Source organism: Cajanus cajan, chromosome 1 (genome assembly GCF_000230855.2).
Source record: "Cajanus cajan strain Asha chromosome 1, NIPB_CcT2T_4, whole genome shotgun sequence".
Taxonomy (NCBI): domain Eukaryota; kingdom Viridiplantae; phylum Streptophyta; class Magnoliopsida; order Fabales; family Fabaceae; genus Cajanus; species Cajanus cajan.
Window position 1 is genome coordinate 79026442 of NC_138517.1, and position 27512 is coordinate 79053953.

The 27512-nt window shown below is 32.7% G+C and overlaps 1 protein-coding gene across 3 annotated transcripts; it reads left to right on the forward strand.

The window, feature by feature from the left end:
- The first annotated feature begins 311 nt into the window (after positions 1-311).
- LOC109811460 (toprim domain-containing protein) lies at positions 312-21628 on the forward strand. Of its 3 annotated transcripts, XM_083063667.1 has the most exons (21): positions 315-678; positions 768-901; positions 1571-1626; positions 1737-1794; positions 1884-1985; positions 2767-2850; positions 3393-3473; positions 4732-4797; positions 4878-4994; positions 5144-5191; positions 5283-5368; positions 5874-5934; positions 6519-6701; positions 7947-8078; positions 9913-9974; positions 17742-17825; positions 18579-18710; positions 20071-20167; positions 20242-20376; positions 20461-20528; positions 21195-21628. In XM_083063667.1, the coding sequence occupies exons 1-21, from the start codon at positions 435-437 to the stop codon at positions 21268-21270; spliced, it is 2106 nt and encodes a 701-aa protein (XP_082919793.1). In that variant the 5' UTR covers positions 315-434; the 3' UTR covers positions 21271-21628. The 3 variants fall into 3 exon arrangements, with proteins under 3 accessions (XP_082919805.1, XP_082919797.1, XP_082919793.1); XM_083063671.1 differs by lacking the exons at positions 20071-20167; positions 20242-20376; positions 20461-20528; positions 21195-21628 and adding an exon at positions 19579-20063 and having other exon boundaries at positions 314-678; XM_083063679.1 differs by lacking the exons at positions 9913-9974; positions 17742-17825; positions 18579-18710; ... (2 more) ...; positions 20461-20528; positions 21195-21628 and adding an exon at positions 9396-9879 and having other exon boundaries at positions 312-678.
- The last annotated feature ends 5884 nt before the right edge of the window (positions 21629-27512 follow it).

Consider the following 27512-nt stretch of genomic DNA (forward strand, 5'->3'; position numbering starts at 1 on the left):
GACATTCCTAGGAACTAAAATAAAATATTTTTTTAACCATAAAAAAATATAATTTATGAAATTATAAAGACGAAAAAAATAATTAAATTTAAAATTTTAATCCAAGCAAAATTTTAACACTAACCAAATAAAACTTGTTATATCATTAGAATTCACTAAGGAATAGAGGTAATGGAAATTAGTTATGCTTGTGTTTGAAAGTTTTTGCATGCATAAAGTCTCATGGTCGTGTTGGTTGCTTGTATTTTTGGTGTAAAAAAAATAAAATTTGTTGGTCTAATTCTTTACCATATATACAGCACCAATGATTTGCAGCGCCCTTTCTCTTTAGACTTGAAAGCCTTAAACCAAACCAAAACCCTTTTTCCCACTTCTCACTTCTCACTCAGTCTCACACCATGAAGCACTGTTAGAGAAAACCCCACAAAACAAGCATGCACCTTCGTTATCCCCTCACACTGCGTCCCTTATTCACCACCATGACCACCCAAACCCTCTTACGCTCTTCTCCATTCCCACCTCTCAAAACCCCACCCTCCTCTCAACGACACCGTTTCCCCCACCACAGACCCTTCTTCACGGTGTTTTGTTCCAAACCCATCTCGAGGAACCCTCCATCGCCCCTCAGAACCAACGGGTACCACGGTGGTGCTTCACATGCCAGCATCCCTAGGCCAGGTACGGTGCCCTTTTCTGTTGGGGATAGAACAACCTTAAACGTGTGTAAAGTTGCTAACTTTTTGTGTTGCTGGTTTTGCTTTGTGAAGTTCAATTGGAGACAACCCCCGTAGAGAAGCACGTGGAGTTGCAGTTCAATATTTTGAAGAAGAAGTTGGATGCTGTTGGGATGGAAACTGGAATATGTGTGCCGGGGCAGTACAACCACTTGCTTTGTCCAAAGGTTGGTCTTTCTTTCTTCAAAGTTGAAGGCTTTTTGAACATTTGAGGCTTTTCATGTAGGACTTGTCAAGTGGGATGTTTTGGTGCTCTGGAAAGTTTTCCTAGAGAGTTGTTTCACTTGGGACATTAGAAAAAGACAACTTAGGTATAGTTCTTTAGGTGCGGTTGGTACTGTTCTTCAATTAGATAATGTGCACTTGCATTTAATGTAGGTGTTATTAATATACATTTACACATATTATCAATGTAAAACCTCAATTCTGTTTGGAAAACAATACCAACCGCACCTAAGAAACTGTCTTAAAGTTTTGTCCCATAAAAAACTGTCTTTGTTCATCAGTCATGTTTCAGGGGTGGAGATGTGTAGAATTTCTTTTTAGTATGTGGGAAGTTTTGCATAAGGTGATTATTTGAAGGGATAACTTCAGTTTGAGTTGAGGGGGTATGTGATGCTGTTAAAAATGAGAATCCTTTTAAGAGTGAATTGGAGAGTGTTTATTATGTATTTCAAATCAATGCATGTAACTTGATTGTAGTGGGAGTGGGACTATGCAGTGAGAGTAGTTCATTTTCCTTACATGGGTCCCATTTCATACACCCCAATGGGATTTAAACATTTTTTTTTGTTAAGTCTTGTATGTGCTGTTTAATATTTTTGTTTCTTTGTTAGTGTCTAGGTGGCGACCAGGAAGAACGGAGCTTATCTCTTTACATTGCACCAGATGGGTAGGATATTATCATTTTTTTTTCACATGCTTATCTGATTCTCTTCCTTAGCAGATTGTATATCTACTTTTTTATTTTTATTTTTAATTTTGACAATTTTTGAGTATTAGAGGATCTGCTGCATGGGTGTGCTTTCGTGCGAAGTGTGGGTGGAAAGGCAGCACACAGGTTAGATATTTTTAATTTTCAAACAGGTCAGGTTCTGATTAACACGGCCAGAGGTGATATTTGGTTCGTTTTTCTACCTTCTGCTGTAGGCCTTTGCTGGTAGAAGTTCTTCAACAAGTCAAGTAACCCCTGTTCAAAAGAAAAGAGAAATTACAGTGGAGGAATTGCAACTAGAACCACTTTGTAATGAGGTCATTAAATTTTACCTTGCTCTTTATTAAATTTGTACTTTTGCTAAGTTTGACACTTAATGTCAAATGATTTTGGTCCTGTCTCGTTACAGTTTTGTATCTATTGAATAAGCTAATATTGATTGCTAATTTCTGTCCCTGCTATGCTATGTGATTGTTGGTCAATTTTTCTGTTACACTTGGTTAGTGAGTCAGTGACTGTCTGTTTACCATCTAAAATCAATTATTCAGTGTGACTCACATAATTCCAATGTAAAATTTGTGGTTAAGATTAATTTGGACACAGTTCCCTATAACATTAAAGTCAAAATTGAAGTGAAAATAATTTATACTAAACTTTAAAATAAAAAGGAACTTACAATGTTTTAGTTCTTTTTTACACAGATATCTGTCAACTGTTTTGGAGTTTTGACAAACAATATAAATTGACTACTAATGTCTAACTGGCTTTGTGTGTACTCTCATACTCTGCACTTAAAATTATTCTTTATGTCTTGGCAGCAGAGCCATTGTTTTGTTTCTCTTCTCTGCATTTAGTTATGACTATGTATGGAACTAAACATGTGTTTATTGAAAGTAACTGACACAAAGGGTTGAGTCATTGCTCATTAGTCACTATAAACAGAAATACAAATAAGCTTTTAGTGATTAGATTTGATATCTGATTATATCCTGATTTGTATATTTATGCTTATCATGTAGTTTTTATATTGTATGGATAATAATATTCTGTTGAGTTCCAATCAATGTGGTGAATGTGACTTTGTTTGCCCTGTTTTAGCTGCTGGCATATTTTTCAGAGCGTTTGATTTCAAAAGAGACTCTGGAGAGAAATGCTGTCAGGCAGAGGACATATCACGATCAGGTGCAGTTAAGGACTAAATTATGAGCTTAATTTGAGTGATCTAGAATACTATATTTCAAGACAAAACAGATTTTATGTGCTCTTTTGAATGATAAAGAGAATTTGGGATATAATATTCTAAAGATGAGTATGTATCTTCCATGTATTGATTGTTCCTCTATATTAACATTCCTAATGATTGTTTTTTTTCTTTGGTTGAAAGACAGATCTAAAGTGAACATTTGAGGTTGGTTTTGGTTTTATTTACCAGAAAAGAACATGCCCCTTGGTTTATATCTGTAGTAACTATGAATTTGATGATATGACTGAAATCAGTCACACCTTCTACCAGCTGATTTAAAAGGCAGTGTTAAAATTGACATTTTATTTATTGATTTATTTGGAAAGGATTGCCATTTTTCTTTTATTTAATGATGATACCTTGAAAATTCAACTATTTCCAAGGGTAATATATTAAATGTAGCCTGTGTCTCATCCTCAGTCTTTTACTTTACGAGTGACTGAACTGTCACTAATTGTTTCTGTGACATTTGTACGTGTAGATTGTGATTGCATTCACATATCGTCGGAATGGAGCACTTGTTAGTTGCAAATATCGAGACATCAACAAGAAGTTTTGGCAGGTATAGCAATTACTGATGTTGCACCTATGTATATTGAGTGCTAAAATTGATATGCTTAGATTAGTATTGAAGAGAAAACATCAGTCATGAAACATCTGTACATATTTTGGTAAACATAATTAAATTAACAAATTATGGGCACCTGCAGCAAGCTCCTACTTTTATGCCCTTGTTACATCAATTTTTGTGTATAAATTCAGATACGGGAGAATCTAATAATTTTGATTAATGCCTCCAACATCTTTGTTTTCACGTTATCCCTTTCTTTTTTGTATTAAGAGCTTAACAATTAGTGGTAGTTGGTGAAGACATATAACTGATGCACAACACAATGTGAAAACAATTTATGGCCTGGTAATAATCAAATAGTTCAGTTTTCCCAATAGTTTCCTATATCTTTATGGATCATTATTAGTAAGGATGAATAATGGATGTGGACTATGATGGTATAACCATAGAAGCATGGTGTCTATAATAATAACGAATAATCTATATTCATTAAGTACACTCAACAAACGGCAGAGCAAACAGAAAAGTGAGAACCACTGAGCTGAGATCCGAGGGACAGGACAGAGATTTTGAGAGTATAAAGGAAATGAGGAATGTAGAAGGAAACATATTAAAGAATTAGAGTAAGAGAGGGAAAGAAAGAAACAGAGTCCAAGGAACAGAGAGGTTACTTGAGAAAACCAAGATATTTATTCTCCAAAGGTGGGTTGTTCAAGGGAGATTGTCTCCTTTGCCAGAGATGTTGGTGCTAAGTCAAATAGGTTTTGTTCCAGCTTTGGGCTTGAGTTTGTAGAAGACACGAGCAGAACATGTTTGGAGTTTTCATGATTAAACATGTTCAATGTTATATTTCTAACATTCTCCCTGGCACAAGATTCCTTTGAGTTTGATGTGCAGAATGCATAGGCCTACCTACCTTGTGCTGAAGTTCAATTTTATATTACAATTATGGGATTGGTGCCAGGAAGGATCAAACTCTAGACCATTTGGTCATATAGAGGCTTTGATACCAGCATGTCATGAACTAGCTATCCCAAAAGCTTGCATTGTGAGGGGAAGCCATATGTATGATTTTATAATTATATTATGTCTCTAACAGTATAATTAGACTATGCTGGGAGATATTTTTTCATATTATCTTAAATCTTAATATGTTTTCTGTCAGTTGTCAAAAATTGTTTTTATGTACATATCATATTTTTCTGATTTTATGACAGTTCATCTTTCCCATAATATCCTTTCATTTCAGGAAGAAAATACTGAAAAGATCTTTTATGGATTGGATGACATTGTGGGGCAGAGTGATATAATCATTGTATGTATTCTTCTCTCTGTAGAAATCGTGTAAAGGTTAATATTTTGCTTAATGCGTAGTATATTGATTTAATGCTCTAGGTTGAAGGTGAAATGGACAAGCTGGCAATGGAAGAGGCTGGTTTCTTCAATTGTGTCAGTGTTCCTGATGGTGCACCTCCATCAGTGTCCTCGAAGGAGTTGCCATCTCCTGACCAGGTCTTTTTTTATTCTTAACATACTGTATCTGTAATATTATGTGTTGTGTGTAGTTCTTAATTTTCTTATCTGTTGTCAGTTTTACTGTGGAGTGTGGTCACATATTAGAATCTAATGCTCTTATTATATTTCTAATTCTGTAAAGCTAGGACAAAAAGTATCAGTATCTGTGGAACTGTAAAGATGAACTAAAGCAGGTTTGTTAATTGTTATCAATTTTTTTAATATGATGAAAGAAACATCTTTATAAAATTTCCTCATTTGTTTTCTCAATGTTTATATTCGTAGGCAACCCGGGTTATACTTGCCACTGATGGGGATTCACCTGGTCAAGCGTTGGCTGAGGAGCTTGCACGCCGCATTGGGAAAGAAAAGTTAGAATGTTTTTAACTAGATTGATTTTACTACCTGTATAAATTCTCATAATCATTGATCTATTTGAGATAATCTCAGTTATGCTTCCAATTAGAAGATGCTGCCAATATTTCAGTAACAGTTTCATTTTTCAGTTTATATGTGCCGTATATTCATTGTATTATGGTGTGCAATTTTTAAATTGAGAAAGTGGCTAAAATATTGTTGAAATAAACTACTTTTGAGTTGCCTTTGCATGTTTTATTCAAAAGAATTGCTTGTTAAGATAAAGGGTGCCCCTGTACATCTTTGATGTGATGTGCTTGTTGATATTGTTTTGAAATCTTCATGGTTACAGAAGACAGAATGGCTGTTTTCACTGTTCTATGCATCAAGTTTATTCAGTTTTTTTATTTATTTTTTATTTTATTTGTTTATTTATTTATTTTTAAACAATGGGAGGATTGTCTTCTTTTCATGCTTGTTTCACATTTTCTTTAACCTTTCTCTCCTGGGTGGTTGCAGATGCTGGCGGGTCAGGTGGCCTAAAAAAGGGAGCTCTGACAATTGCAAAGATGCAAATGAGGTCTGATATTATTTTGCATACACAAGTTCTCCTTCACTTGCACCTTTCCTCTCACCCTTGTCTCCTAAAAAATAAAACCCAAAAATATTGAAAAGAAATGATGCTTTTTTGTAACTTTTTCTTTAGACAACTCTTATTTGGATTTTCTGAACAATGTCAAGTGACAGTGAACTGTGGATGAAGATGCATCTAACACAATTGTGCTGGTTACTCATAATCAGCTACATGTTTATATACATTGTCTGTGAATTTTTTATTCATCAATAAATGGCTTGTTATTGTTATTTTTTTATTAGTAGGCTAGATTGGAAAGTTGGAAACTTTAAACTGCCGTCTCAGTTATAATTATACATTTTACTGTCTGGTGTATGCTATTCATAGTGGTCTAGCATGCATGGCTTTATTGACATGCATACATGTTGGATTTCTGTAATGGAAGGGATTTTATCCTATTATGTGTTCACTACACAGTTCCCCCCTTGCCTGGTTTGTGTATGTCTCTTATGCTGAGTCATTTAAAGTTGTTCGTATGAAATTCTGCCCTGTGCTTTGATAACTGTAACAACCTTATAACATATTCACAGGTTCTTATGTATTTGGGCCCTGATGCACTCAAGGAAGCGATTGAGAATGCAGAATTATATCCAATAAGGGGATTGTTTAACTTCAGAGATTACTTCGATGAGATTGATGCATATTACTATCAAACCCTAGGATATGAAATTGGTATCCCAACTGGGTGGAATAATCTGAATGACTTATACAATGTAAGGGTGGTTTATTACATTCCTGTATTTTCTTAATGTGATAAACATTTTGTTTAGTTTATTTTACAGATAATATGTCAAACAACATAAGAAGCCACTGTGAATGCAGGTTGTCCTATTAATGTGACTAGATTGTTAACCCATGTAATAAAGAGAAGAAATTGAAATTTTAAAAATTCAAATTATGTAATAAGACACTAATGAATATCTCCATACAAGATATTGGGGTCTGTGTGGATGTTTGAATTAAAATTGAAACACTGGATTTTAATTTGAATTTCCAATTCTTTTAGAATTAGAATTGGTTTAGAATGTTATTGTGTGCTTGCCAAATGATTAGGATGTCATCATCATATAATTCTGTTGGATTTAAGTTTTATCTGTTGTTGTATCCTGACTGGTAAGTGGATTTCTTAAACTGTTCAATGTGTCACTAGGCATTAGAGGAAAGGTATAGTATGTTATGAATTGTGAGTTGGATAGAGTTTGTATTTAGTGGGATATTGGATCATGTATGTATCTTGCATTTAATTGTAAAATGCATATTCAGTTCCTTTCTCGTTTTTGGCTCAACTTTTTCAATTGTTATTGATGAAATTTTATATGAAAATAATTAATTGATTTGGAATTAATGTGTGTGATGTGATTTAATATCATACTTTTAAATGTATCTGATGGATACTATATCTTGGGCCTAAGCCTGATCATTGGGACGAACAGGACAAGGATCAATTGCTGGATCCAAGCCCCAAAAGAAATGGAGGGTCTGGAAGGTTTATACCAAAAGGCAGTATGATGGGTGAGAGAGAGGAAGTTTATTACAAAGCTGACGTGTCATGTTTGTTATTTAGGGGGCGGGGGAGAGTCTACAGGTATATAGGGAGGAAGGTATTAGTAATGGGAGAAGTTTTTGAGAAAGTTTGAGAGTTCTCTTAGAGGAGCCATAGTCTCTTGTTTTATCTCCTTGTTTTTATGAGCTTTCTGTCCATTTTACAATATCAATATGTAATTTCCTTTCAGTTCAGTGTTCTATCAGTATCCTTGACTGCTTCATATATGTGATTTAATCTGCTAACAAATATGACAGTATTTTTATCCCGTGGTGGTACGTCATGATTTGATCTATTCATTAAATGTTTTTTAACAAAATTGTTACTTGGTATATTGTAATTGTAATGATACAACCTTTTTTCTATGTATGGAATTGGAGATTCTGATATTTTTCTTTTAAAATACTTTTACCAGGTCGTTCCAGGAGAACTAACCATAGTAACTGGAGTTCCTAATTCCGGAAAGAGTGAGTGGATTGATGCTCTTCTTTGCAATCTTAATGAAATTGCCGGCTGGAAATTTGCACTTTGTTCTATGGAGAACAAGGTTAGATTGTTTATTGGCGACTTTCAAAATTATTATGTTTTTATTCACTAAAACTTTTTGCATTTGGAACTTGCAACATGAACAAGAATCATGCCTCTCTGTCCTTGTTCCAGATATTTTGTTGCACACTTTTAGTTGATTATGAAATGGTAGACCATGTTTAGATATTTATGGTAATAATATGATAATATCTGTGCTTATTCATGTATTTCCACTGTGATTTTATGGTTTGTTTCTGTTATTTAGTGACCTTTACTTAGATAAGAAAAGTAAATAAATTATTTCTTTCTCCCTCTAGTTATACTTTATTTCTTGCATGTAATGATGATTATTTGTTGGACAGTAAGTTAATTGAGTGTGTTTCAGAAACCAATTGATTTACTTAAATGGCTCTGGATTCTCAATATTTCATAAAGTTCATTGGGTGAATATAACTATTCTATTTGTCTCCAATCTACGACTACAACATATTTCTTCACGTTGACTATAATCAAAAGTGCTTTTCCAGTTAGTGGGGATGGCAACATTGATTAAATGTCAGAGACTCAGACTTATTGGTAGTTCATATTAGCTATGGAATTGTTATTTGTTAAGATGTTTGGAAAACATAACCCTTCAGAGTAGAAGTATAACCTACTTCATAATGATTGGAGGCAAACCACTGTTTTTCATGTGCATACGCCTCTGAAGTTTTATCTTAAATGGTTCTGTATCAATTCCTTTTTTGTCAAGTGTCAACACTATGTTAAATGCCACCTCCTTTCTTTGACCTCAAAAAATGAGTACTGATAAAAGTAAGTCCAGGAATCATACACCCGGTGTCCACCCAGCACATGTGGTTAACAACATGTGTAAATATGATTAATTTTGTATTATAAGTGGTTAACTACTATTAGACATTTCAATAAGTTTATCACACTAACAATCTCTTGTGAGATAACATTAACTATTCTTAGGCATTTCAATAATTTCATGATACTATTAACCATATACAGATAACTGTATATAATTATGTTCTTTTCTTTTAACCACTTGTGAGACAAAGTTAAGTTTATCATGTGTGACAGTCAATAAGCACATGATACTATTAACCATTTGTGAGACAAAGTTAACTACTATTAGATATTTTAATAACCTATTGACGCTATTAACCATATATAAATAATTGTATACAGTCACATTTATTTACTCTTAACCACTTGAGACAAAGTTAACCAATATTAGACATTTCATTAATCAATTTTCATATTTTATACAATCACGTTCATTTACTTTTAACCACTTGTGAAGTAAAATTAACTATATTTATACATGTAGTTAACCAGGTATCCGGGTGGACACCGAGTGTACAATTCCCAGGTGTTCGTTGCTCTTTTTCCTAAAAAAAATCAGTACAAGGTAAATTGGGCTTGTGCTCTGCTCACACATCAAGCTCAAATGGCTGTCTGCAATAGATGTTTAATTTTAGGAGTGGTCTGTGTCAGATATGCAGACAGATTGGAAAGCCCTTTCATCTGTTTTATTTTTCTTATTTTAAAAGCACTTTGTTTTTGGACATTGGAGGTGTATTGATGTACCTATCTATGTCTTGTTAATTCCATAGTTTCTGTGCTGAGTGGCTGCTCCTTGTAATCATCATTGATTTGTTTCACAGAAGTTCCCGCGGGTTAAACCTGTGTTAAATTGTGTCATTTTCTCTTATTTTTATCCATTTTGTCCTGTTGTAACATATTTGTTATGCTGACAAGTATTGCCTTTTCTAAATCCATTGCTCTTACATTCCAGTCAGAATTTGTGCATTTTTCTTTTTGACTCTTTTTTGACTACACTATAGGTTAGAGAACATGCTCGAAAACTTTTGGAGAAACACTTGAAGAAGCCTTTCTTTAATGTGCGGTGAGTTTTGCATATTATATTTTTGATTTATTCTATTGGTCATCCTTTGTCAGGCCTTTGTTATTTATTGCTTTTGTTAGAAAAGCTACTTGTTATCTTCTGTACAACTTGTATAAAGCTGATTTCTGTTGTATCTATCTGTCAGAGGTGTCCTAGGTGTAGACTTTCTCTCCCTTTTGTACTTCGTTCATACTTGGGTTTTATGCGCACACACACATATACATAGATCTGCTGAGTGATATACCACTGAAGGTTTTTTGAATTCTAAAAACAGTTTATGAGCTTGGTATTAGAGTGGGTTCTGTCCTGCTCTGTCGTCTTCAGTCTGATTGCTGTTGGCCACAGTCATTGTCCACCCTCCATTGTCGCCATCTGATAAGTTCCTGGAAATTTAAGAATACTTTATTGAATAAAAAAAAGAATTACAGGAAGTGATCTGCTTTCTCTTTCTTTCCAGAGCATAGGCTCCGCACAATTTCTCAAAGAATAACTTTCCCTCCCCTCAGACTTCCCCTGATCCCTTTTTTATATCCCTCCTAGCTAACTTTCTAGATAATCTTATCTCTTCCTAGATAATACTTACTTTAATTTAAAAAGATAAAACAGAAGATAATTATCAATTTCCTAAATAGATAACAAACAGAAAATAAACTGTTAAATCTTATTCCTCCTAGTGTAGACTCTCCAAACCTTGGGCCTGCTATCTTGCCTTACTAATTGGGCTCTATCACCATCCAAGTTGTTGACAACCTTCTGGAATTGGGTTGTATCTCTGAGCACTATCTAACTGCCAAGACTGGTGGCAGAAACCTCTGGATGCATGCACAGCACTCATTTTCTGAGGCGCTCTGGTCTCTGTACCTCAGATAGTGATGTGTCACCACCACTGCTCTAGTCAGCTTCTCCTGGTTCTGTTTCAAGGCTCATCTTGCCCTTTTAACACCATCTGAGTAGCGGGTCTTCTGTTACCACCTGTTTTTTAGGGAATGTCCCTGTTTTCTTTAGATATGGAAGCTACATGTTCTGCCCTCTCCATATATGAAACTCCTACAATTAGTATTGAAAAGCTCAACATGGAATTAAGTCAAAATCAGTGGAACTTTGGTTTCTTGGTCAATGATAGCATGACCGCCTAGAAAAGGAAATTAGTGCAATTCCAACAACATACTGTGCCCAGTAGCAAAGCCTTGATTTTCAACTGTCCTGTATTATGGTAGTTTGTGGAACCAAGTATCTTGGAAACACCCGGGACATTCAAGATCTGTCATTCCTTTTGGAAGAAAACAATTTTTTTCCCAATGGCATCAACTGTTTGCATGACTCTGCCCACAAACTGATCATGATAGGATCTCATATATTGCACTGGCTCAACATACCGATAAAGAGTTGAAGATGTTTATAGAAGTTGATTCTTTGGAAGAAATTAAGAAGAAACATGACAAGCTATATATGGTTCTGATTCCTCATGGTATGCATTTTGATTTTGATAATGTTTGTGATCAAATTCTGACCAGTAAAAGTTTGTTCAATGAAGATTTAACCACATAAATCCTTCGTGTCTCTTCTCTAAATGAGAGTGGAATTCATCTTGAGTTAGCTGAATCCTCTGCAATGCTGTTTGCTTGAGGAAGAGGAGGTTGTGGTGGTAGGAGTGAACACCCTCAATGGCCATATTGTTAGGATTCCACAATAATTAAAATAGAATCAGAAGCAGCCACAACAATTAACAAAGCATTTGGATAGAAAATCTGTGAATGTATTAATACTGAAATAAAATGTATAGACCCAAACCAGAGCCTGAGACTCCTCACCAGAGCATGATGCTCCTCAGAGAAAGAAAATTCTCTGTCCAATAAAGTAACAAACTTCCACACCCCTCTCCTACTCCTCGTCTCCCCGACTTATTTATATGATGATTCTTTATAACTAACTCTACCAGCTCACCCACTCACTCCTTCGTGACCCCCCTCTCATTTTCTCTCCTAGAATAGACTCTTGTTATTTTGGGCTTTGTAATCATTGGCCCATCAATTGCCACCGGATTAAAAGATTTGTCTCCTTGGACTCTATCAGATATAATCAATATCTCCAAATGTGAAGAATATGAACATAAAATTTCTGAGGATGAATATCAGGAATTCGTTTGATTGAAGTCCAACAATCAAGCCTTGTCATCATCCCCTAGTGCTTCAACATGTATTTCTCAATTAGTGGAGAGTCAATCCATGGATAATAGATTCAAGTGCTTATTTTTTGTAATAATTCCTTGCTCTCTTCTATTTCCTCACTTTATTACCTTAGCCAATGGGTCCATGTTTGTCTCTCATGGAATTGGTTAAGTTCTCTCTCTCTCTCTCTCTCTCCCCCTCTTTAAACTAAGAATATGTTCTCTTTGTTCCAAATTGTGCTTTCAATCTAATGTCTCTAAGTTAATTAATTAGGTTATTAATTGTTATGTAGCATTTGATGCCAATTCTTTTGTTATTTGGGAACATGGTTCGGGTTGACTAATTAGTGTAGGTAGGACTTAAAACTAGAGGACATTAGTATCTTGAAACCAGTCAATTTGTGTCCTGCTTTGCATCTTTGTCTCCTAAACTTCATGATCGTTTGGATCATCAACACTTGTCAAAATTGAAGAATATGGCTCCTGGACTCAACAAACTTCAGGTCATAGTGTGAGTCATGTCAATTAGGGAAAAGTGTTAGGTCTTCTTTTCCAAAGAAAACTGAAACAAGATGTAACTGGACTTCCTACCATTCATTTAGACATTTGGGGTCCAAGTTGTTTGACTTGTTTCTCATCTTTTGGATTCAAATATTTTGTCACATTTATTGATGAATATTCTCAATGTACTTGAGTTTATTTAATGGAAGCTTGATATGAACTTTTGGCTATTTTTTATATCTTTCTTCAATAGAATTGAGAATTAGTTTGGAAAAATAGTTAAATTCTCAGGTGTGATAATGCCAAAGATTTTTTTTTCTTCTAATCTTTGTTTTAAACCACGCAATGAATTTTACATCAATTTACTTGTCCTCACACACCACAACAAAATGGTATAACAAAAAGAAAAAATAGATATTTAGTTGAAATTGTGCATACCTTATTGCTTGGTGCCAATGCTCCTGTTCATCATGGGGATGATGCGATTCTAATTGCCTGCTTTATAATAAATAGGGTGTCATCTATTGCATTGCTTGATATAAGTTAGCTTTTTAGTTAGTGTATTAATCTTTCCTGTAGATGTCAAGTCCATGCTAAGGGCATGGAACATGTGGGGTAAAGAGTCAAACATTAGTCAGTCCCAGATAGCGGAGCGGAGCGGTCTACCCTAAAAATGAGATAGCGGGATGACGCGGAACGGGATAATCGCTATTTTAATATTAATTTATATATATATATTGGGAAAAAACCCAAGTCCCGCCAATCCTAGATCATTAAAAAGGGCCACTCACCATTTATCCACGTACCAAGCCTAGTAATGCTAGACGTGAGGGGGTGTATTGGGAAAAACCCAAGTCCCACATCAACTAGAGATTAGGCAATTGAATAGTATATAAGTGGAAAACAACCCTCACCTTACAAGTCAGTTTTGTAGGGTTGAGTTAGGCTTAATCCACTATTCTAACATGGTATCAGAGCCATTTAGATCCACTTTAAAAATGGGTCACCTACCATTGATGCATGCCTCATAGGCATGAGGGGGTGTATTGGGAAAAAACCCAAGTCCCGCCAATCCTAGATCATTAAAAAGGGTCACCCACCATTTATCCATGTACCAAGCCCAGTAGTGCTGGACGTGAGGGGGTGTATTGGGAAAAACCCAAGTCCCACATCGACTAGAGATTAGGCAATTGAATAGTATATAAGTGGAAAACAATTCTCACCTTACAAGCCGGTTTTGTAGGATTGAGTTAGGCTTAATCCACTATTCTAACAATATATATTAAATAATTAATATAATATATATATATATATATATAAAAGTTAAAAAAAAACTCTAAATTCATGCATTAAACATTTTTAATAATTAAAAGTTCATAGTACTCAAACAATACATAATATAAAATGTCTTCAAAACAAAGTGCTAAAGCTCTAAGTAAGTAAAAAATTAAACATTATAGTTTAATCTTCTTCCTTATCATGATTAAAGTCTTCCTCTCCCTCAAATTCATCACCCCCACTAGCATTAGAATTATATTCTTCTTCTTCCTCTACTTCATCATCATCCTCGTCTTCCAACACTTCCATCACTTTCTTCCCTTTATCTTTCCTGGATGTAGATGCAATTGTTGATGTCTTGTTCACTTGTGTTTGTCTCTTAGTGTATGTCAAAGGTTCACTAGCACCACTTGCCTGGGCAACATCTCTCCAAGTCAAAACATCATCATCAAACACCAAGTCATCTTCAAAATCATCCTCATCATTCTCTTCTCCCAACATCCATTCATTGTTATCATCAACTTCATTTAAAACAATTGGATCAATTGCATCTTGACACTCAAAGTGTTCTTGAAGAGCTTGATTATATTTAATAAAAATCAAGTCTTGAAGCTTTTGGTGCTCAAGCTTACTTCTCTTCTTTGAGTGAATTTATAATAATTTAAGAACATGACGCTTAGTTAATTTTCCATTTTCAATAGTAAACTCAAATTTAAATCCATTAATTCATTAGCTTACATGCTCAAAGGTACTCCAATTACGCTCGCAACCAGATGAGCTACAAGTCAAGCTTAGTACTTTAATGACAATAATTTGCAAATGTGGTGTATGTCCTCCATAAATCTTCCACCACTCAGCTATAAATGCAAATATTATTATATAAATAAATTATCAAATAACTATAAAATTTGTAAGTAAAGTTAAGGCTTAAGAAAAGTCTCACTTACCAGGAGCCATTTTAACCCTTGTTCTAACTGCTGTAGGAATGCCAAATCTTCCTCTTTCCCTTTTATATATTGCCAACTGATTGTGAACATTGTCTACATGTTATCATTTTCACTAAGCCTATCAATACATTTGAAAAGGCCATCCACCACTTCATCATCAACATCCATTCTTGTTGAATTTTTATAATAGAACTCAGGATTTAGATAATATCTTGCTGCATGCAACGGATGATGGAGTTGACAATCCCATCTTCTATCAACAATTGCAAATATATCCTTATATTTTTCTTCATTATGATTAAAAGAAATTTGAATTGTCTCTTTAGCCCTTTCCATTGCTTCATAAATGTAACCCATTGCCGGTTTTTTTTTCATTATCTACCAACCTCAACACACGTACAATAGGCCCCATAGCCTTTAAAGCATAAACAACATCACTCCAAAATGTAGGCATAAAAACAATATCCGTTGCTTTCTTCCCCTTAGCTTCTTTGGCTTCTTTTGATTGCAACCATTCGTCGGAAGTAAACATCCTTCTAAGATTTGCCTTTAACTTATGCAATCGTTGCAAAGTAAGGAAGGTGGTAGCAAATCTTGTAACTTCATGCCTCACCAATTCGACCTTATTTGTATACTTCCTCATGGTGTTCAAGGTCAAGGTATGATTATAAATGTAACCCACGAGCTTGATGCCTCTTTGTATTATCCTTTTAACTTTAGGGATTTTTCTAATATCTTCTAGCATCAAATCAAGACAATAAGCAACACATGGAGTCCAAAATAAATGTGGTCTCACAGTTTGTAAAATTTTGCCTAAAAACACAATAACATAATAATTAAAATTAGAAGTTATAACTCATAATCCTATGAGTATAAAATTAGAATATAATTGATTATTACCCGCCATAACATAATTGCTTCCATTATCTGTTACTACTTGAACAACATTTTTATCTTCAATTTCCTCAACAAAACTATTCAAAAGTTCAAACACCTTCTCACCGGTCTTGGTATATTCAGAAACACCCACACTCTTCACAAACATTGTTCCCATTGAACTATTTACCAAAAAGTTAATCAAAGTTCAATTTTTTCTATCTGTCCAACCATCAGACATAATTGAGCACCCATGTTTTACTCTCTCCTCTTCATGGTCCTTCAATAAGCCCTTGGTGTATTCCAACTCTTTTTTAAGGAGTGACACTCTTAATTCATGGTAGCTTGGTGACTTTAAATGGGGACCATAGGTGCCAATAGCTTCAACCATCAATTTGAAGCTCTTTGATCTAGCAACATTGAATGCAACTCCATTCTGATAAAAAAAAGCGAGCAATGTATTGAATTACCCTTGCTCTTGCTTCCTTATTACAAGCATCATTTAAACTTGTTTGCCTCAACCCCTTATTCAATTTGATACTTTCTTCTGCCTTTCTAGTAAAGTGCAAATCAAGGGGACCTTTGACATTTATACCCCTCCTCTTGGTAATAGAAGTGGCTTCACTTGATGTGGATGAAGGTCTCTTAATTCTAGCAATGGCTTGGATGTCATCCTCCTCTTCATTTTCATCCACACACTCCATATATACTTTTGAGGCAATTTTTTTACTCTCATAGGCAGCCTTCATTTCCAATTTTAGATCATCAGGAATTTTTCTACAAGCACCTACATCACCTCGCCTTTTATTCCAAGTTGATGTTTTTTTGCTCTAGTAATTTCTTCAGTAGATGTTTTTAGACAAAAATCACACGTGACACTCTTCTTATTATTTTTGTCTTTTAAGCTGATCCACTTCCAAAAGACATCAATATTGTCACCAATGGGCTTAAACATTTCTGTTGTGGGAGTGGGACTAGAATTGGGATTAGTTTCAGTTCCACAGCGGTTGGTTGGCTCATGATTACACTGATTATCAAAGACAAAAACAACCTAATAAAAAGACAACAGAATCAGAAATTAAAAAAAATAAGCTGCTGAAATAGAAATAGAGAAGCAGCTGAATTAATCAGAAATTTAAAAAAAAGGTTGCTGAATTAAAAATAGAGAAGCAGTGAATTAATTAGAAATAATAAAAAAAAAGTTGCTAAATTAGAAATAGAGAAGCAACTAAATTAGTTAGAAATTAAAAAAAAAAAAGCTGCTGAATTAGAAATAGAGAAGACAGAAGAAGACAGACGAGACAGATCGGAGGAGACGTCGGAACTAACAGACCGGAGGAGACGTTGGGAGAGATGCCTAAAGAAGACAATCGGAACTGACAGGCCAGAGGAGACGTCGAGAGAGACGCCTGAAGAAGACAACCAGAGTGCGTCGTCGGTCGTTCCCAAGAGAGAATCGTGTCCGAGAGAAAGGAGAGGGAGTGCGAGTAGTTGAGAAAAGAAGAAGAGTGGTTTGCACTCCGCTCCACGACCGGTGCGGCCGCTCCAACCGTGACATGAAACCGAGACGCGACAACATCACGGTTGCAGCGTCGGGCCGCTCCGCTCCAGAGCGCCGCGATAGCGGCCGCTCCAACCGCGATTGACTACTATGTATAGTACCATAGTTATTAGGACTATGGATGATATCATACTCTGTTTATGTTTTATTATGATGGCAACATTCAATAATATCTTGGGACTTTTTCAGTTTTCATGTAAAATAATGCTGTTATTACTTTGGTATTATGACATTCTATACTTATGGAATCAGTACTTTTTTCCTCATTAAGGATTTATAATCATCTTTATCAACTGTATTCTGATTTATAATATTGCAATTTTACTTTCATTATAAGGAGATCCTTATATTGGAGTATTGGATAACGTTCTTTAATTGAAATAATTGTCATCTTTGTTATATGCATTTGATTATCTGAATTGACTTGTTAATGATAGTTATGGCGAAAATGTTGAACGGATGAGTGTGGAGGAATTTGAACAGGGCAAGCTCTGGTTAAGTGATACTTTTTCTCTCATAAGGCAAGTCCACTACGAGGATTTCATCTGGTTGTTGTAACTTGTGGCATAACCATATTCATTCATTTGTACATTTTTTCATACATTTCAGCTTGACTGGTGTCATTTTCTATACATTTGTAAAGTTGATCTAATTTATTGGTTCCCTTTGCAGCTGTCTGTAACTGAGAAGTGATGCATGCTATGAATATGATTAGTGTTACAGTTGATTTTTTTTATTTAAAATATCTAGGGGAAAATCTTTCTAAATTAAACTAGAAGTGAAGCAGGCAGTAGCAATAAATTTTTCAGTGCATTTGGCTTGTTTATTAGAACCGAATCTTATTTTATTGTACTGTTAAAATTTGTATTTGTTCCCTTAATATTGGGTAATGGGGTTTTAAATTTTGGTTATAGTGGTGGTAGTGTTGTGGGTCAATGTACATGAGGTTCTGGGCACAACTTACATGATGTATACACATCAAATGATCAGACTGAGATTTTAATCCTTGTTGGGTACCAATGGTGATGCAGAAATGTTCAGGTCTCCTGTTGCATAGAAATGAATGACAATGGACCCTAACATGAAACTTTTGATCTTGGGTTTTATTTGAATATGTCAAAATTGCTTGCTTTGGCAGTTATTCTTGAATAGACTATCTAATACTTACATTTGGTTAAACTGGTATTTTGAATTAGTTATTTAGCTTATACTGATGAAATTTAACTTGTACCGTTGAATAGACTGTCTAATGCCTGCTTGGTTATTGATACTAGGTGTGAAGATGACTCCCTTCCAAATATAAATTGGGTCCTTAACCTTGCAAAGGCTGCTGTATTAAGGCATGGGGTGCGTGGACTTGTAATTGATCCTTACAATGAGCTTGATCACCAGAGACCTCCAAATCAGTAATCCTCTTTAAAGAGCTTATTCTAAACTTGGATTTTGTTTTACTTTTGTTTAAGTTGTACTTGAACCCTTTAGAATACTGCAAATTGCCCAACAAAATTCCTTTCATCCCCTATGAATTTATATTAGAGAATTACAATTGAAGTCTCTAATGAAATATAACCCCAAATTTTTAAGGATGAATGATACTATCTATAACTAATACTCCCCCTAAACTAGTAAGGTATACTTCAAGGACCGTTGGATTTAAAAAATGAAGCAGTGACGTTCATAGAAAGAATATTCTCCCATATAAAAATATAAAATGGTAATCAATCTGTGTTTGATTCGCACAGGAAGGATTTAGATTGTTGGCGATATGTACTACTTCTTGGATTCTTGGTTATTACAAATAAGTTTCGTAGGACTTGTCTTGCAGACTCCCAATTCTTGATGAGTCTTGAAGTGACTTTTTTAACCATAGAGGTTCACAAGCTGCAAAAGCCATAACTTAATGTGTTGCTTTTGTAGCTATGTTTCTTGTTTTTGACTTTGCAACTTCAGTGTCAACTCAAGAAAATATCAATGCTGACCTGTGTCTTTGGTTTGAAGTGTTGGGATAAATGCTGTTTTAGGCTTTTGATGCCTTTATGTTTGTTTCCTTAGTGATACCATCCACATAAATAAGATGCATTTATTAGAGGATGTATGTTCAAAGGACACAGAATGAACTGCCTTACTCTTAGAATCTGATCTTTGGGCCTAACTCAATCCATAAAACCAACTTGTACGGTAAGAATTTGCAAGTTCAATATTGGTCATATCTCTTGCTTATGTGAGATCTCAACATCGTGAGAGCCAATGTCTTTCTGGTCAACCTCTTTGTAGGTAACCCTTTCCAAGACACGGTGCAACCAAATTGATAGGCTGCAAAGTGATCTCAATTAAGGCGACTTTCCATCACCCCCCTCATGCCTATGGCTATGGGCCTGGAGCATGGCAATCTAGGTGGACCAACAATGATTTCCCAAGTGGTCTCAGTAAAAATCCATTGACAACTGACAGTAGATTTCCCAAGTGGAGAAAGAACAATAATTTGTGATTGGAATCAAAGGCTTCCATCTCATCATACATTATCTATGATAACCAACATTTATTTTCATATTGGATTTCATCATGCATTTGCTCCTTCACAAAATGTGGGGTGTGTGATAGAAGTCTATAAAAAAACACTGTTTCATGTTTTGCACTAGTATTATAATCAATCTCTACAAGAACATGCTGTGTTACCCTGATAATTCTCTCTGTTGTCAGCGGCCTTTGTTGTCTAGTTAAAGGATGGCTAATGGATGTTAATTTATTTGTTGCAAAAACTTGCAGAACTGAAACAGAATATGTAAGCCAGTTGCTTACCTTAATCAAACGTTTTGCCCAACATCATGGATGCCATGTTTGGTTTGTAGCACATCCTAGGCAGGTTAGTAACAAACAACTTTGGTTTCATCCTTTGTCATTTTACTTTTTCTGATATTCTTTCCTCTCATTTAATAGCTGCATAATTGGGTTGGGGGTCCTCCTAATCTCTATGATATAAGTGGAAGTGCACACTTCATAAATAAGTGTGACAATGGAATTGTTATTCACCGTAATCGGGATCCTGAAGCTGGGCCTATTGACCAAGTGCAGGTGAGTGTTTGTAGCATAATTGCATAATTGTGCTGATTTCGGTAATCATACTAAATAAAATATACTAACTTAGGCTTGCTTCAGGTTTGTGTTCGAAAGGTACGGAATAAGGTTGCAGGAACTATAGGTGATGCCATGTTGTTGTATAATAGGTAAATATATTTCCTTTGATTATTGTGCTAGCATGCATCCACCTATTGTTTAGTAAAATAAAGTTTGATTATATAGGAGATTAGGAGCACATGATCAGGGCTTATGATGAAACTTATCTTAATCTCTTCATTTTTATTGTGAATATCATGGCTAAAGTCAAACTTTTCTAATCTCTCATAGTATGTTCACACTTTCTAGTTTCTAGTGAGTCACTGCCACCTGCATTTGGACATAAACAGCACCTCTAATAGGTTTTCTTCTGTGAATACTTGTAAAACTTTTATTCACACAAACCCCTTTCAGACTGAGGTGTACTCAAACGAACCATGTCGTTAAGTGTTATAAAGCCTGTTTGGATATAATTTTGAAAAAACTTTTGAAAGCTTCTCTACTGAATATAAAAAGTTCTTTTCAGTTGAAAAACTCTCAAAATCTCTTATAAACTTGTATTTACACAAGTTCATAGTGAGATTAAGGTGTCATCCAATGACTTCATTGACTTGTATGCGAGTTTGTGAGGGCTCGTTTGTGCAAGTATCATTTTCCTCCTCCATTTTGGCATTAATATACTCCCTTTTTTGTTAAAAGAAATAAAAATCCCGGGCTGTTAGTTGGTGTTTGTTTAAAGTAATCCATGTTAAATGATTTTCTTTGATAAATGGCAGGGTAACTGGTGAGTACACGGCAGCTGATATAGAGAATCCAGCTGTTAAAAAGAGTCCATCTGCTAGAAACAGATAGCAGTGAGACAACAAATCATTTTTGAGGAGGCTTGTACAGTTGTCAACAATTAAAATCAAGTTAACTTCTGATACTCTCGGATCGTATCTAAAAGTGGCTTATGATGTTTTTCACATGGGGTGTCAGGTCGAGATCAAGAATGCTGGATAACATCTTACCATGTAACGTGAAATTTGACTGTATAATATCATTATTTGGCTTGCTTATTTGAAGATCTTTTATCCTATAGGCGTCCTTGTATACGTGTTAGGATTGCATGCTAATTTCATTTTTAAGTTCTGCCTTTTAATCCTTGTATAGAAATAGAAACATTTATTTGTTGCAATTGCAACGCAGTGGATCTCTATTGCAGCTATAATTGTTTTTTCTTTTAAGGTTTTTTTTTTATAACTATTATTAATACGAAATATTTATTAGACTATTATTTATTAAAAAATTTGGATGATCAATTTTAATTTTATTAGAATCTTTCATTTTTAATTACATTTTTTTTTCATTCATAAATTTCGAAAGAGATATTTTTTATTTTAAAGGGACTGAGTATAATATTATCCGAACTAACAAGTTGTTAGTAAATGCTTATTTTTATTTTAGATTTATTACACATTAGTCATTGTGTAAAATGATTAAAACGAGTGGCATTTTGCAAAGCTGGTCATTGAGGCGAATATTTTATGCAATCAGAGTTCAATTATCCGGCATTTACGATTTTGGTTGTTGGATAGAGATTTTTTATTATTATTTATTTTTATCAACAGAGCGGATTGTTATGATATTTTGTTCTAGAATTTATTGTCCCCATTAATTTTGTATGTTGGGTAATAATAAGTTACTGTATTCATTGATGGTTATTTTTCCCTGTAACATGGTGTGGTCATGTGATCTGCTGATATCATCATCTCCCTTTGTTAGAACATATATTCTATCAATGTAATGTTTTTAATTTTGGATCAATAGTTCGAATAGTGAAAGTATTGATGTTTTTAATTTTGGATCATTAGTTGGATTGTTGCAAATATTGGCTTTTAATTGTGGTTAAATGGATTACAATTAAACATATACTATTATACTATTATATTAAATAATAATTAAAGATCATAGTATAAAAATATACTTAAGCAAATACAACTAATTAATATAATAACGTGGAAAATTATAGAAATAATCTCAAATTCTCAATGCAATAAAGCACTTAGTTTAGATATAAAAAAGTTGGTCATTATTCAATGTCAAGTGAGAACAAATTTAGTGGATATAAGTTGAAAATACAAAATTGTCCTCAAGTTAAAACAAGCCTCCTGAGAAGTGAGAACTTACACAACGCAATTATTCTTCAAAAAAAAATTTCTCATGATCTCTGTCTTTGTATATACCACCATAATTGATTATGGTGAGAGCATGATCGACTATGGTAGCGTGGTGTCTATTATTATTATTATTATTTTTTAATTCACGTGTTCATTTCAGTTATATTTTAACACAATTTAAAAAATTGAAACAAATTTCTGATTTTTATATATACATTTATAAAAAAAATTAATACATGCTTATATATAAAAACAATGTTTATAAGATATTTTTATATTTATTTTAAATAAAATATGTGTGTATTTATTTTATTTCATATTATATACTATTTTATTACAAGTTTTCAAAAAAAAAAATTGTCAACATGGTCGATTATGCATATAGCATGATCGATTATGTACCTATTTTTCACAATTGATTTAAACATATATAAATGGGAATTTAAGAAGTAAATTATAAAATATAAAATATGGTATATACACAGTTGTCATAATCTAATTTATCACGTGCATGTATATTGTATAAGGGTATTGTATAATTGATTATGCTAGCATAATGCATCCATCACAAAAAAAGTGGGATAACGGTTAAAACGTAATTGTTTAAATAATTTATTTTTACTTTTATATTTAACATTTAAAAATTTTAATTTTCTTCTATTTTTTAAGTTATTTTATTTTATCTAACAATTACAAGCGAAAATTTTCACTTAAAAAAAACTAAAAATAAAAATGAGTTATTTTTATTTTAACCGGTGTTCAAGAAAGTGTCAACTTTAAAATAAACACATTGTATGTCATCTTGTTGAAAGACTTCTAAACTACAAAGATCTTTAAGACCTAACCTACATAGGTTGAGGTTATCATATTCTACAAGGTTCCTATTCACCTAATAAGTTTCATATTAATATTTGTTACAATGATAATCTAATAGTATTTAAGAGGTAATGTTCTCTAAAAAAAATTTTAAGCACTACTCGTCACATCTTAATATGTTTTGTCACACCAAATAATTTAAGACATTAACATAATTGATAATAATAAATTTTTATGTGAATGTAATAATTCATGTGTGAACTAGTAGTTCACATATTACAATTCTCTTTGTTGCACACAAAGATGTATTTGTTGATTGGTATTTGGTACTAATCCACATATTGACATATTATGGCTAAGCCAACACTTTCAAAGTAAATACGATGACAAGATAATATTTTTAATATCTTTTTCAACTTTAACACTTAAGAAATGTAACATGAATAATGATTGACTATTTATATATACATCATTGTTTTTTTTGCTACATTGTCAAAATGTAATACACTAAATATTAACCATGAAGAGTAGTCCAACTAAGGAGTTTTCAGTTCTCCATTGTGAACGAAATGAGCATCATATTATAATATTCCTCTATAATTTAGAATCTTGATCCACAAAATCAACTTAATTTAATATAAATAATAAATTATAGGTTGAACATAAAAAAATTGGAGATTAAGAACAAAATGGTAAGCTCAATATTGAAGAAAAAAAGATCCACTTCATTTCATATGAAAATATAATACAATAATACACAACTCGTCCTTTTAGAGTTTAGTCCATACCATTTTACTTGACAAAGGTGAATACAATAGTTACACACTCTAAAAACAAGAAGGAAAAAAAATGAGAGAAAGGAGAAATAATTTGATCATTATATGGTTATCATAATCTACAACTAACTATACAAAACAAATATATTATATATCATATATATCAATGGGCCATCCTTGTATGTATTAATATATATATATATATATATATATATATATATATATATATATATATATATTTCTAACTGTCTAATTACATAGACCATATTAAACAACTAATAATTGATGGCTAGACAAATAATTATCATATACAAAGATTCTTCAGAAACCGTAAGATAATATCATCTTTTGTAACCAAATCACATTTCACATTAAAATTCTGCTTTAGTAAGAATATTTATTTAAAAAATTCGTTAACATCAAAGCTGAAATATTTTGTATTTATTTTTATTTTTATTAATTCAATTTAACAAATAAAATTTTATATCAAATTAAATTTTAAATTAAATTAAACACTATTCAACTTCAATTAACTACTAAATAAATAAAGTATTTGATATAGAGATTTTTAATATATAATTAACCTTTTGTTGATAGTTTTGGGACTATCATCTCCTATTTAGTATTATTTTGAAACATAAAAAAATCCAGCTGGCATTGCGGAAAAGAAAAAAGAAAGAGAAAAAAAGCATGTCCTTCCAGCTTCAATGGTTGACTATTTCCCAAAATGACATGAATGAAGGATGAAGGATTCCAAAGTGGAATTTGATAAATGGGGTGCAATAATTCAGAGTGAATAGTATTAAAAATAGTTTTGGGTGGAAATTTTAAAATATTGTTCTCTAAAACAAATGAATTCCGTATCTGTGACATAAATGGACAAATGTACCACGTTGTGGTTTGTCGTTAGCCAACGAAGCAAAGTGGTAAAGTGTACAGAGGAAGTCAAACCAAGGACATAAATAAATAATTAATCGATATTCCTCGTAGATTTTTTAAACTTTTTTTTTTCCTTTCCAACTGTGTAGACTCCGTTATTTAGAAACCCCAAGCGTGTTCAGCGGTAGGGGTTGATTCACGCTTAAGCAAGGTCAGGGGTTCGAATCCTGCTTTGTGTATGTAGTCGCGTTAAATCTTGGGACCAGCTATCCTACCCTTTGAGGTGCCTCAAACTTAGCGAGGAGATTAGTCACTGCTGTCGACAGTAGATACTTCAGGGACGAACCAAAAAAAAAAAAAGACTCCGTTATTTATAATTTAATTTCACCTATTGAATACCTATATTTCTTATATTAAAGTTATTTATATTTTTAATTTTTAATTTTTCATTTATTTAATATTTTACGCAATGTTATTCCTCTCTATCTTTTATAAGAATATAATTAAGAAAATAATAATTAATGTTTAAATAGTTGTCAAAATAACAAAAATAAAAGTTTTTTTTCTTCTTCTTTTTATATAAAAAGATATAACTTCTTTTCATCATATTGACTCTTATAAGATAAATATACCTTCATACATAATTTTATATCTAAGATAAAAATAAAACTCAATTTTTAATTAAAAACATAAGGATCAAACTAAAGTTAACGACTTTTAGTAACAAAAGTAAAAATAATATCTATGAATAATACATACAAATTAAAATATTAATTGTTGGTGTATATTAAACAATTAAACTCATATAAATTAAACAAACTTTGACAAATTACAAATTAATAAATCAAAGATTATTTCTTTTCGACATATTGATATCATTAAAGTACTTTTTTTCTCTTAATATAATTTTTTTCATATGTATCATTAAAAAATCAAATGAAATTGTAATAAAATGTTTTAGGATCTATCTACTAAATTTAATGGTGGAAAAAATTTTAATAAAATAGATGAGAAGAAAGGAGAGAGATTTTTTTTCTTTTTTGGTTCGTCCCTGGAGTATCCACCGCCGATAGCAGTGACTAATCTCCTCGCTACGTTGGAGGCACCTCAAAGGGTGGGATAGCTGGCCCCAAGATTTAACGCGGCTGCATACACAAGGCAGGATTCGAACCCCTGATCTTGCTTAAGCGTGGATCAACCCTTACCGCTGAACCACATGTTTGAGGTTAAAGGAGAGAGATTTTAATAGAGGAGAGGATATATATATATATATATATATATATATATATATATATATATATATATATATATTTGTTTGGCTTATTGAGAAGAAAAAAAGATTTTAAAATCCAATTATTTTTATATCTTTATAATTTTTAAATTTAGAGATACATAAGTCTTTTATGGAGCGGTTTCGATGGCAAAATTTAACAGGCTAAAAGGGTAGCATCAATGTAACAATTTCTGAAACATTAGGAAATCAACTTCAACCGTCCTTTTCCGAACCTATGACTCCACGTTAAATTTAGTCATGAAAGTACACCCCACACTTCAATTTTCAGTTCAAGGCTTCAAGCTGGACAACAAACTCTCATATCTTATAAAGAATAAATTATATTTTTGGTTTGTATATTTATCTTTAAGATTTAATTTTGTTCTACTATTTTTAAATAATTTAATTTAATTTTCTACTTCTTTTGAAAGTGTTCAATTTTATTCTTCCATCTAAATTGACACTAATAATATTAATAAAATCAAACAAAGGGACAATATTAACTATCATTTAAAAATTAAATGATCAAATTAATTTATTTTTAATTAATTTTTTTATATATTTATTAATTTATTTTATTAAATAACTCCTTTATTTTGTGATTATTTTTTTAATTTCAAATATTTACTGAATTTGTTGTCATTCATTATGTTATTAAGGTAAGTAAAAAAAATTTAAATTTAGCTAGACTAAAGTATGTTAGATAAATATTTATTCAATTTGGTCCCACTATTTTTAAAATGTTCAATTTAACTATTTATTTTTAAAAAAATTTGCAACATTTTCCTTTCATTTTATTTCATTAACATCATTAATATCAATTTGAATAGAAAGAAAATATTAAACATATTTTAAAAATTAAAAAAGTAAATCAAACCTTTTAAAAATAATAAAACTAAATTAAATCTTAAAAATAAATAAAGTATTAACCAACTACAAATTTAAGCAACAATGAAGCACCAATGCATTTATATCTCTTGTGTAGACACAAACATATTATTACTTGTATTTGTGTGTTATCACAGGGAATGAAAGCATTTTATATCTCTTGTAAATCACCCATGAAGTCAAGGATTGGTTCTTTTGATTGCGGCCAGTCAATTTGAATAGATTGTAAAAAACACTAGCACTAGTTAGAGAATAATTTAAAATAACTTTTACACCTTATTTTAGAAATTCCTTCTTTAACTA

Excerpts from the sequence above, each read along its gene's own strand:
- LOC109811460 (XM_083063667.1), top strand. The coding sequence starts at position 435 with ATGCACCTTCGTTATCCCCTCACACTGCGTCCCTTATTCACCACCATG. Across the intron at positions 5,192-5,282 it reads GTAAAGATGAACTAAAGCAG|GCAACCCGGGTTATACTTGC; the intron begins GTTTGTTAATTG and ends TTATATTCGTAG. Across the intron at positions 18,711-20,070 it reads CACCAGAGACCTCCAAATCA|AACTGAAACAGAATATGTAA; the intron begins GTAATCCTCTTT and ends AAAAACTTGCAG.